The sequence below is a fragment of the Sabethes cyaneus genome, chromosome 2 (genome assembly GCF_943734655.1).
Source record: "Sabethes cyaneus chromosome 2, idSabCyanKW18_F2, whole genome shotgun sequence".
NCBI lineage: Eukaryota > Metazoa > Arthropoda > Insecta > Diptera > Culicidae > Sabethes > Sabethes cyaneus.
In genome coordinates this window covers 126,294,418-126,307,135 of record NC_071354.1, presented here as the reverse complement: position 1 = coordinate 126,307,135, position 12,718 = coordinate 126,294,418, and the positions used below count along the sequence as shown (strand labels likewise).

General features: G+C 36.2%; 1 protein-coding gene across 1 annotated transcript in view; it reads left to right on the top strand.

Moving 5' to 3' along the window:
* LOC128735967 (cilia- and flagella-associated protein 45) overlaps positions 1-12,199 on the top strand; it is a 345,167-nt gene extending 332,968 nt beyond the window's left edge. Inside the window, exon 6 of the mRNA XM_053830451.1 lies at positions 12,088-12,199. Coding sequence (XP_053686426.1) covers positions 12,088-12,199 — 112 coding nt within the window. The remainder of the gene's footprint in view (positions 1-12,087) is intronic.
* Positions 12,200-12,718: the final 519 nt, after the last annotated feature.

The following is a 12,718-nucleotide window of genomic DNA, read 5'->3' as shown; positions in this document are numbered from 1 at the left end:
CGGCGTCGATTCACTGTCTCTTGCTCAAAGAAGGTTTTACTAAATTACTTTCACAGCTTACCGCTTGTAGCAGAAAATATGGTACATACGCAAAAATTTATGTTTTATTTGTATGAGAGTCGCTATCTTCCTACCACAGGGGTGCCCAGTGGTCAAATTTTGAAAAAACGCGGACATTAGCAATTGGGTAAAAATGCGTAATTTTTCAAGGGTGATGTCTTCAGAGAAGTTTAATAATAAAATATAGCGCATCTTTCTGCACTATTAGGGTGACCGTGAATTCACCTATTAGGGTGATACGAACTTTTGTTTTCTCTAAATAATCTCAAAAAAAAAATTTTTTTCTTCACCCTAATAGTGCAGAAAGATGCGCTATATTTTATTATTAAACTTCTCTGAAGACACCACCCTTGAAAAATTACGCATTTTTTACCCAATTGCTAATGTCCGCGTTTTTTCAAAATTTTACCACTGTGGGGTGAGGGGTCTCAAACCATTATAAAATAAATACATGCCTTCAGAAAACCCCCACATGCCAAATTTGGTTCCATTTGTTGATTAGTTTTCGAGTTATGAGGAAATTTGTATTTCATCTGTATGGAAGCCCCCCTCCCATCTCTCTACCTCCAGAAACCCCCACATGCCAAATTTGGTTCCATTTGCTTGATTAGTTCTAGATTTATGAGGAAATTTGTATTTCATTTGTATGGGAGCACCCCCCCCTTGAAAGGGGACCCGAGCAAAGTTTGATCACAAAGCGATATCTACAAGATAACTTGTTTTGTTAACGAATAACTCAATATGTTATATTGATGTTATTTAATGAATATTTCTGTATAACATGACATGGTACACGGATATCAAGATAGGTTATCCGTAATAAACACGTTAAACAAGTTAAAATACTATCAAATAATTTTGCGATTTCAATAAAAAGAAGTAATATATTAACCCTCTGATGTCCACCGTCGCCTTTTGGCGTTGTTTATTAGTTTGGGAGATTGTTTTAGCTCAAAGTTATTATGCGAGATCAAATGAGAAATGTTTACACGCGTGTGATTCGTATACAAAATATTTACTTTCATGAATTTGTTGTGTAGCAGAATAAAACGGAAAATTCCATTGAGATCCTACTAACATGCTCGCCATTAAATAATTGTCAAAGTTATAAAATTTTGAAAATTTTCTTTACAATTTTTTACTAATTAAACTTGCTCGAATGAAAATATGTTCCCTTTTTATTAATATTTATTTTGAAACTTTCCTATTCTGGTTTTTGTGTATTACTCGAATCTTTTTTTCACGAGGGATACATGGCGCATAAAACCATTTAAAAAAATCATGGTAATTCGAAAAATTCTGTAAAAAAACCTCGTTAATTCAAAAATCACCTAGAAAGCTTTTTAAAATCTAAAAGTCGTCGAAGAAACCGTTCGACGTTAAAAATTGGTGAAAAATCCGCAATAATACAATTTTATTAATTTTAGACACTACATCAGCGATGCATTCGTGCCTGTACCAAAAGAGAGTTAGCGTTTATTTCCTTACAGTTTCATAATTGATAGTACAAGTTACATTCTTTTAAGTACTTTATCACTTTTCTTCACTATAACTTTCGTTACATAGGAGTCTTTGTAGTGTTACTTCGTCAATATTACATGTTCGTTTGGCGTCTATATATTTTCTGCAATCGAGGAGAAGGTGTCGTACGTTAATTGTGGTTTCGCAACAATCGCATAATGGTGGTGAGTCTTTGTTAAGTAAAAAGCTATGTGTTAGTCTCGTATGTCCAATTTCCAGTCCGATTAGAATACGTTGATCACATGCGTAGCTGCAGTCTACCCATTTTGTAGTTTCAAATTTCACTTCAAATTTCACAAATTTCGCAGTTTTACGTCTTGCAATGAAAACCGCTGGTTGTCCCAATGTTGTTGGATCTTACGTTTCTTTTCTTTCATAGCGACTTCTGCCGGAATTGCTGTTGAAATTGGTGTATTGTTTCTAGCGTTAGCGGCTAATTGATTAGCTACTTCATAACCTTGACTCCAGCATGACCCGGAATCCAGCAGAGTTCTGTCAGTCTGTTTTGTAGTAAAGTTTCTATTCTTTGAATCCAGTTTACTAATAATAGTTTCGAATTAGAATGAAAATTGTAACTGACTCGAAAAAAACACCACGATTGTACAATACTCGTCGGTATACTCAAAGCTTTCTTCTATTTATAGCAGACTTCAATCTATGGTTGACACTTTGACAGCGAAGCCATTTACTGCGACGCAAGGGGAAGATGGAAAGAATAAAAAGACTGTTGAACAATTTTCTCGCACACTTTCATATGGGAAGCACTGCGAGTGTAAAAGAGATCGTGCAGTACCATAACGTCACTGCCATATTAGCGAATTGGCTAAAGCACACACGCTTTTAACCCAGTTACATATAAGAGCAGTTGTGGTGCACAGGTAAGGTTTGCATATACGGTGCTCTAAGGCGTGTGTTCAATCCCTTCCGGTAGAATAAGTATAAACGCGTGGGGAGGTTTTTTCGAGGCCCCCATTGTAACTCCCAACAATTATTTTTAGTTTTTTGGCAGTTAGCCGAGACAAAATGTCGATATAGTAGACTATGGTAAAGAAGATTTTTTTGTTATTTAGATAACATCATGATAACAACATATGTTCTCAATAATGAAGAAATTTGATAACAAAATTTGGACTTCATTTGCTATCACTGATAGCTGAGTGTAGTATAAACTTGATATCATGCCGAACGATTTTTGTTATCATTTTTGTTATGTTGTCACTTAATTCATACAAGTTTTTACTAAATCCTGCTATCAAAACTTGATCACAGGATAACAAATTTTGCTATTTTTATGTTATGGAACTTTGCTCGGGGAAGGGGTCTCAGTATACCATCGAAAAAAATCCTACTTTCTAGAGCCCTAACATGCCAAATTTGGTTCCGTTTGTATGATTAGTTCTCGAATTTTAAGGAGATTTGTGTTTCATTTGTATAGAAGCCTCCCCTCTTACGCCGTCCATAAAATTGCTCTCTCGTCCCCTCCATAAAATTGCTGATCGTTTTATCTTTCCAACGACGTATCTGGAGAACCAGTCAGTAGTTTAACGGTAGTCAAAGATCTAGGTGTTCTTCTGGATGATCAAATGTTCTTCAGAAATCACTATTCCCATGTCGTTTCAAAGGCGAATAGAAATTTGGGGTTTATTATTAGACTCGCCAAGGAATTCACTGATCCTTACTGTTTGCGAGCATTATACTATTCCCTTGTTCGTTCCGTATTAGAAGCCTCAGCTGCCATTTGGAACCCGTACACAGCTGTTTGGTCAAACAGGATCGAAGCTTGATTCGACCCATATACCTTCCAGCATTGGACAAAAGGTAGGAGTCATAACGACTACTTGTTAAGCGTAGCAACCAGCCCCCCCTCACCTTCCCGCTCTTTCCCCACCCCACCCCAAAAAAATTTCATTACTTTTCTGTACCGTCCCTCCATCAATTGTAGAACCACCGTTTCTAAAAAATATTAATATTAATGCCTGACCGCATTTCAAGGTCAAACACTAACAACACGAGTTTGGTCTATTGATTATTGACTCTAACAGCGCCTCCCAGCCGAGATTCGAATATACGACGACTATCTTATTAGATCAGCATCGTACCTCGAGGCCAACTGAGAGGTTACCTCACCTACTACGTCGTACAAGATTTTAGACTCGATTACCCGGGTTAAGAATTTGTTGCAAGTTTCGATTTAAAAGAATTAGTGAAAAAAATGCAACAATTCGGCACCAACTTTTCAAAAGGGCCAATCTGCAAAGTGTAAACAAACCGAGTGAGGGTTTCTTTACTTAGCTAGTCCAGCAAAAAATAACCCTCACTGGGTTTGTTTACATTTTGCAGATTGGCCCTTTTGAAAAGTTGGTACCGAATTTTCTTTGATTATACAATTTTTCATGAATCGTGAAAAATATTTAGAAAATAACTGGGAATGTGTTCACGTGACTGAGATCAATAGATTAAGTGAGTTGGTAGGATTTTTCTGGCCTTGTTAGAAGTACCATTAATTTTTTACAGGCAGTTAACGTAGAGAAAAAAATTGAGTGTTGAAGTTAACTATTTCTCATAGCATTGTAGCAGTGAGACAATTCTGTACTATTTTGATATTATTATCTTAAAGCTGATAGTCATTGGAATAACCTTCCCAAAGACCGCAACTTTCTAGATAGTCAGCAGCGCAAGATACAGCCTGTATAAGAATATTACGTATACACGTAGTGAGACAATTCAGCGCTATTTTTCATACCGCCCTAAAGCTGGTAGTCATTTGAATAACCTTCCCGCAGACCGCAACTTGCTAGACGGTCAGCAGCGCAAGATACAGCCATTTACAAATCCCATGGATATAGATCACTATGTTGCGGAACGCTTTGGGGATTACGGTGAAAATATGTATGAAATCATAGTGGTCTGTGTACATTGGTGTGAATAAATCGTGTATTTTGCCAAAAGTTGGGATTTTTATGTATTCTCGTGTTGAATCACTTTATACACTACACATTAGAACACTTGGTTTGGAGAAAATAATTGTATAGAATTTATTATAGAGTTTTTTAGACAATTGCGTCTCCTGTAAAATTAACTAAATGGTCAATAGACCACTATAATTCGGAGCGGTTCAAATACTACGTGCATTTTGATTTTTCTATGTCCATAGATGTGTTTAAAAATAATTTAAAGAGGTTACCCTAGTACGTAAGATTTCTATTAATTGTTTATAGTAGTCATATCAGGGTTGCCACATTCATAGATTACAGCAGCCTTCCGAATAACGCGGTTTCGAATAAGAACGATTCCATTAACGCGGTCGAACGTCCTTATTGGAGTCCACGTAGCATATGGGAATCGACCTAATTGGTTCCAACGTGGAATAACTCGTGATCTTGATCGTATAGAACGTTGGTGTCTTCGACAAAGTTGTTCAGCAGATTGAGGGCTTTCCGTTGGATTGTAGTGTTTTGGAATTACCTCACTACGTGGCGCTAGCGTATATGTAATATTTTTGTATAGGCTGTATCTTGCGCTGCTGACTATCCAGAAAGTTGCGGTCTTCGGGAAGGTTACTCTAATGACCACCACCTTCAAGATGGCATGGGAAATAGCGCAGAACTGACTCACTACGTGGCGCTAGTGTATATGTGATATGCTTAGACAGGCTGTATCTTGCGCTGCTGACAATCTAGAAAATTGCGGTCTTCGGGAAGGTTACTCAAATGACTGTCACCTTCAAGATAGTATGGAAAATAATGCAAAATTGCCAATTAAGTCAATTCCCATATGCTACGTAGACTCCATTAACACGGTTTCCATTAACGCAGTACCTATTGGCGTCCTTATTAGGGGGATTACTGTATTCTGTGTTTAACAGATATTTTAAAGAAATCGCCTGTACAGAATCTGTATGCATAGAATACAGATTTTCGCCAAATTACACAGATTAAACAGATTTTATAGCTTTTACATGAGAGTGAAAGAGATGGAAATAGTCAGAAAAATGACTCTCTATCTCTTTCACTCTCATTGTTTTGCATTGGATAGATTTTTGCACAGATATTTTTCCTCGCCGTACAGATTGTCGGATTTTTTCAACAAAAAACATAGAATTATATGTGGGATCCCTGGTCGTAAGTTGAATTGTGTGTGATCCAAAATGTATTGTAAGCCCTGTAAACATGTACTAGGGTAAAGAACCGGTTTTAAGCAGTCTAAGCGGGTCACTGATTGTTTTACCTTATTACAAGCGATGGGTTGACTAAGTGGGGATATCAGCATACCAATCTTCTTGCTATCTTTAGTTCTTCAAGCTGTTACCATTGGAAGACACTATTGTTGTGCTAAACTTTTGATTTTCCGCTTTAAAAGTTGGAGCGGTGGAACTAATTTTGATCAGACCGAACATATTTTCACCCTCAAGGTGCTTGTTTAAGCAATCCTGAAATCTGAATTTTTTTACGTTCCCGTAAAAAATCCCTCGAACTGTTCCCCCTATTCAGTAAGTTCGCGTTCCTATCCGCGACCTACTAATCGGCATCTGATGCGTAATCGGCATAGCGTATCGGCATAGATGCGTGAAATGCCATTTGTCTAAATTGTTTATCGGGGCATACACTCACCAAACGGTATTCGTCGTCTCTTTTATTCTCTAGTGTTCTTATGGGAAACTGCGAGTTTGACGTCTCACTCGCTGTTCATAAGGATGGTGGGAGAACAAAAGAGGTAAACATAGCAGTACGCACGGTCCGACTCAGAACAGTGTTGTCTAAGCAAATAACATTGAAACACATCGTTGCTTCATTAAATCACTGAGAAAATCTTCGAAAATTATTGAAAAAGCTGTCTTTTCTGTTGTTTTTAATAAAGAAAAATTAATTATGAACATACATTTCTCTTGAAAGTATTAAACCACGTTTTCACCATTGGAGGTTTCAGTTAATTTCAAACCTATAATTCTTATTTCCAGAACCGAAACAGTGTCTTGGCAACACGATAGTTTATCAGTTTTGCTGCAGCTGCTGCTACTGGTGAACAGGTTCCGTCAATTCAGAATTTGTTTTCAGTTTTGTCATAAAATAATAAAACTTTCGGCTAGTGACAAAGCCTTAGATAATAGAAAAAAAGATAGTGAATAATATGGTATGTGACAATTGAGTGCTTAACTTTTAGAGTGGTTGTAATCAGTGCTGAAAAATGTGATGGATTCGTTAGTAGCGCGGTGGCGATTGCCTTCAACAGCTGAAAAATGTACGTTTTTGGACAACAATTTTTAATTCATCATATTTCTTGTCGGAAACCCAGTAAATTATGTTTGTGTGAATCAAATGTATGGTTAAGTGATTTGTGAAGATGATCCTATCAAAAGATTTTGAAAATATGAATAAAAAAGTGCATTTTCGGCTCATTTATTTTCAACTGATTAATATAGGTGACACTGCTTAACTCGTTCCTTATTCTATGTATTGATAGTTGACACATTCCAAGCGCATCTATCCCATGAGAGCAAATTTTGAAAGTAGTAATATTAAAAATATTTGTATGTAGTATGTTCAAACATACTATAAAGCTTACAAAAATCCTGAATTGCCATATTGTTTATTGACAATTCATGCTAAAATGCACCTTACAAGTTGGAGGTTAACAACATAGATTTTTTCATCATTTAGGCAAGGCTGCAATTAATTCTCTGTCAAGAGTTTTAAGCCAAAATAATTTAAAACTGTATATCGTCAAAACATGTTTCATTACTAGGGTAACATTTTGTTCATACAGAGTTTTTTGAAAAATGAAAGCATTTTCCAGATAAGCGGCCTTTAAAAACAGGTACTTTTGTAATGGTGTCCCGTAACGAAAATTTTGCATTTATTTCCATATACCAGAGAATTTAAATCCGAATTTTTTGAAACTATGGATTTCCTTTAATCATATATGTACAATCAAAATCGCACTGTGCTTGACTTTTGATAAGCATTTCTATGTAAAATAAAATAGGTGCTTCAAAATAGTGTCCCGTAACGTTTTGTTTAACGCAAAAAGTAATTGAATGAAAAAGCACTTATCACATCATGTTTCAACTAATCTTTATCGACGATAACAAATCTATTATTTTGATGACCGAAGGCAAGTAAATATGTATTTACTATAAGTATGTATAAATATGATTACAATATAATAATATATTGTAATATTAAGGAATGTGCGGTAAAGACGGGCACCTCAAGATTAAAATTCAATATCTACACAAGTATCTCTGTTTGATATAGCCATACTACTACTAAATTTTGTTCAAAACTTATACTTTAACATCAAAAACAATACCTAGTAATCATATTTTTTAGACATTGTACAGAGAAACGGACACATTATATGAAAGGTGGACACCGCAAAAAAAGTTGTGATGCCTGATGAGTAATACCTAACGAGATATGATACCAGTCGTCGTATGTTCGAATCTCGACTGGATGGTGCTGCCAAAGTCAGTAGGATCGTTGTACAAGCCCCGTAATCTATTTTGGGCAGACGTTGCGCGTTCGTTATTTTGGACATTTACGGCAAAATCAAATAGAAGTGACCAAAATAAAGTACGCGTAAAGCCTATCCAAAATAGACAAATAAACCTAATTGTTTTGTACTCTAATAACTAGCTGCAGAGCCTCTCGACAAAGGGTGGCTCCAGGCAAAGGGTGAACATGTGCATTCCATAACCTCTGTTTACTAACTTCTACCCCTACGTTCACGTGTTGCCGGCTGGGGTACGCAATCTCGGTTGCTGTAGGCTAACAGTGAAGGGGACAGAGTGGCTTCCTCCCACCTTAAGATGGCAGCCACGTCAGTGAGATAGGGACCTGAGGCTAACAATCCACTGTAACCGAAAACAAAAAAAAGTTAATGAAAAAGAATGAAAGTCTCTCGATAAAGAAGAAGGGTTAAGTCTTAAAGACATTTATACCTAACGCCGATTTCGACTTACTTGAATACTTTATCATTAAAATACTTGAATAGTCTAAAAACTTGGAATTCCGTCTCTGAAAGTTGTTTAGTCAGCTTTTTTAGCAATTATAGTGGCTTCGCTGAGCACACTAGCAAGAAAGCCTAGCCCAGAGAACATTTTTTAGCTTGCAAGATGCATAGTAAGTGTCGTGTGTTCGAACGGCATCATTTTCAGCTACTTTTTTTAGCGTTTCTTTTTTGAAAGTTTTCATGGCCCTTTTCAATTGTTTTATTTTTTTATATTTTATATTACTGTTTTATGACTGTAGAATAATTTGCAAGTTAACAACAAAGTTATTTTAAAGAATAGGCAAAACTAGTCTTTTATAGCAACTTATGTTATAGTTATAGTTCGCAACATGAGTTGTTAATGTTGCATGAAATAGTAGAGTTGCTTAAAAACTTTTAAATTTATGCGTTATGATTCGTTAACTGATACGTCTGAAGTAAAACAAAGTACCTTATTTTCGAATATTTGCTATTTAATACCATTTTGGCGTGCAGCGCAAATAAAGCATACCTTTCGCATCAAGACGAACCTTATTTACCGTTTTAAATTTTTTCAAATAAAATTTTTTAATTTTGTTATTTTGGCCAAAATTATGCAAAATCTTACATAGGGGGAGGGGGCGATTAGTCAACAATGGGGAAAACTCGTTACATAATTAATGCACCGCCCCTACATTTTAATTACTAATGTGTCCAAACCCTAAGATTAGGCAAGCGTTTCATTATAATACTTCAGTATAGTTCTCACATGGGTATTTCTCTTTACCTGGAAGTAAACTTTACCTTACATATACTTCGTTACGTATGTCTTATTACCAGACTATAACACACCAAATCAATACACTATTGTTACAAAATATAGTGAATATAGACCAGATATAGAAAATATGACGGCCTGAACAGAAATCTAGAGAAAATAAACCATATAATGCAGTTTACTTTTTTCGTTACGGGACACCATTTGCAGAATACCGTTTGCCGAACAGCGCATGGTGTCCCGTAACGAAATGATTTTTATTATATCTTAAAAACTAAACACAAAACCTGAATATACTTTAACATTTTAAGTTTCAGGCTGCCTTCAGCTAAAAATGTTCGGGACATGTCGACTTTGAAAAACTTGAAACAGAGCAGAGTTTTGCAAATGTTTGAATCATGTTCAGAATACGCATTTTCTGCGATGGTGTCCCGTAACGAAAAGTATTCCGCCACTATTCAATGATGCTTATTATAATAAATATTTCGCCCTCGTATTGAGAAAGTACTACTAAATAGCATCTCAAAACACCTATTTTGAAAGATATTAGTCAAACTGTTGGTAAAATATGAACAAATTTACTTCGAAAAAACGGTTGCTCATGGTGTCTCGTAACGCTGGAATGTGTCAGTTAAAGATGATGGGGTTTTTACGCCTGCTTGAGAGCGGGCGATGTATGATCATCTCAAGGAGGTTTTTCCCCATCCAATCCAATTCATGAAGGCCTGTATGGCCAGATGAATAAAAAAATAAAATAAATAAATAAATAAATAAACAGACATATAAATTAGACCAAACCTCGTGTTTTTAGTCTTGACCTTGAAATGCGGTCAAATATATATTAATATTTTTTGAGACGATGGTTCTACAATTGATGAGGAGACGGTAGGGGAAAGTAATGAAAACGTTTTTTGAAAATGGAGGGTAAAGAGTGGAAAAATGAGGGGGAGGGGAGGGGGGTTATTGGTAGCTACGCTTAACAAGTTGTCGTTGGACACGATCTGTGTCTAAAAATAGTCCAACCCATGTCGCTACATTAGGCCGTATGAATAAAAGAGTACACTCTCCCATAAGATTTACACGGGAAAAGCAAAGCAAACTGTTTTATTCATACGGTCTATTAATAAGGGGAGTTGTGCAGTCTCCTTTTGTCCAGCGCCCCTGTGGTTCATAGGTACACGGGTACCAGCGAGCCACACGCCCTGGCGGGTGTTGTGGGTTCGAATCCGGTTATAATCTCAGATTATAGCTAGGTTCGACCCATGCACCTTCTACCATTGAACAAAAGGTAGGAGTCACAACGACATATTTTTAAGCGTAGCAACCAATAACCTCCCACCCCTCTCCTTTCCACTCTTTCCCCACCATTTTCAAAAAAAACTTTTCATTACTTTCCCCTACCGTCCCTTCATCAATTGTAGAACCATCGTTTTAATCAGTTTTTGTTCAGTTTCGTACAGTCGTTCAGTAGTTATTAGAATTTGAAATCTTTCATTCCAACGTTACACTTCTATTTTCGTTTTCACAAAGATGTAGTCCTACGTCAAAAAGGTTGGAATATGTATAAAGAAGTTAATTGATCTACTTCATTTCTTCGTTTAGTTCAGATGACATGCATTAGGATTCCCTCAGGATAATATAAGCACAGTAAGGAAAGCCAAATCTACTCTACAGTGATTTTGGACAATTGTCAAGGCCAGGGCCCGGCATCGTCGAAACAAGAAATGAAATGGACTTTCTCTTACCTTCGCTTCATACATGAAGTGACTTGCTTCATCCGTTGAACAGAACGTTTCAAGCAAGCTTCAGTTGAAGTTGGTTGCTGTTTCAATTGACGACGGTAGAAAGTCAGGCACGATTTGTCGACATTGACTAGGTCAACTTTAATATGCGTTGCATTGTAGGAAATGTTACTCAAATTCAATTGATTTGCATTCAAAGTTGCTGGCCTTCTTCTGAATATTTGATAGAAAAGTATAAATGAAATTTGAAATTGATAGTCATGATGAAGAGCAACCCGTTTCGCTGACGCTGACTGAAGCCAGTTTGAAACTGAAGCGGTGCTGCTTCTGTTGAAACCGAAGCTTCACTGCTTCATTGTTGAGTGACGCTATGCAATTGAAGGTGACATTGTCGGGCCCTGGTCAAGGCAATATTCAAGAAGGAAGGTACAGTGTATGAAAGCATGTTTGACTTGTAGAAGAATTGGTCAGTAGAGCCCAGACTGTGCAGAATTAGATGACTGGTGACAAATTCAAGATGCGATTATTCCACCGCAAGTAAAAATCTGCATCATTAATTTGATTCACTCTTTTGAAAACTTAATAAACTATAATGAACAATTTTCAGCATTATTTTTTCTCGAAATTTTAAGCACAGACTAACAGACGTAACACTGAAGCCTCATTCCATTGTCAATAAAAACGATCATTTCAAATTTTCGCTTAAGCCGAGACTCAAACAACAGTCGCTGCGCGAGAATGCCGCTCGCCTGCGCTGGCGCTGATGTCAGATATCCTAAACAAATAAATTTATAACATTGCTAAATTTATAGCAACCTACTCTGCGTAGTGCAAAGACTGCACCAGGTGATGCTAGTGTTTTTTACAAGTTTTAGGGGTGTCAATAAAACGAAGTTTTGTTAGAAAATTTGTTCGAAGCGTTACGTCTGTTAGTCTGTGGTTTAACATCACTTTTTGATCGTCTCCCTATATAACTATTTTAAAACTTGGTCATTTAACTAATATTTTTTGTTGCAGGTTAATCAAGACAACAATTGCTAATAAAATTAAAGTAATGAAACAGAGCCGGGTTCCAGATCGTTTTATAAAAGATTTAGAACGACAATTAAAGTTAATCAAAGTAGATTAAAATTCAAAGTGTTCTGAAAATAACAAACAAAATCTCAGTTGGCATCGGCAAACAATAAAATTTTATGCCTCCTCAAAAATATAACTTATGTGTGAAAGAAATTACAAACACCTTCCCTGGCAGTGCAAGTTTGACAAATTTGGGCGACTTTTAATTGGATACGAAAATGAAAGCTAGTGATTTAGAAATTATTTCATTGTGTGATTTAATTTATATTGCGTAGTGTTTACAAAAAATATATACAGTCAACCAAAAAAGTATTCGGACAGCAGCGCATAAATTTTTCTTTTAGTAGTTTGGCGCAGTATTTTTGCAAAGAATAGTAACACATATTTTTTAAAACAATTTTTAACTAAAGCATATTTAGATGCACAACAAAAATTAGGGGAAAAGCTTTCCGTTTTGAAGATAGAGTACATATATGTAGTTTGAATAGCTTAAAAATGCAGCCAAAAGTATTCGGACAGTTAACTATTGAGTTAAAATAAATTACCCTTCTTGCTCAACTACTACCTCGTA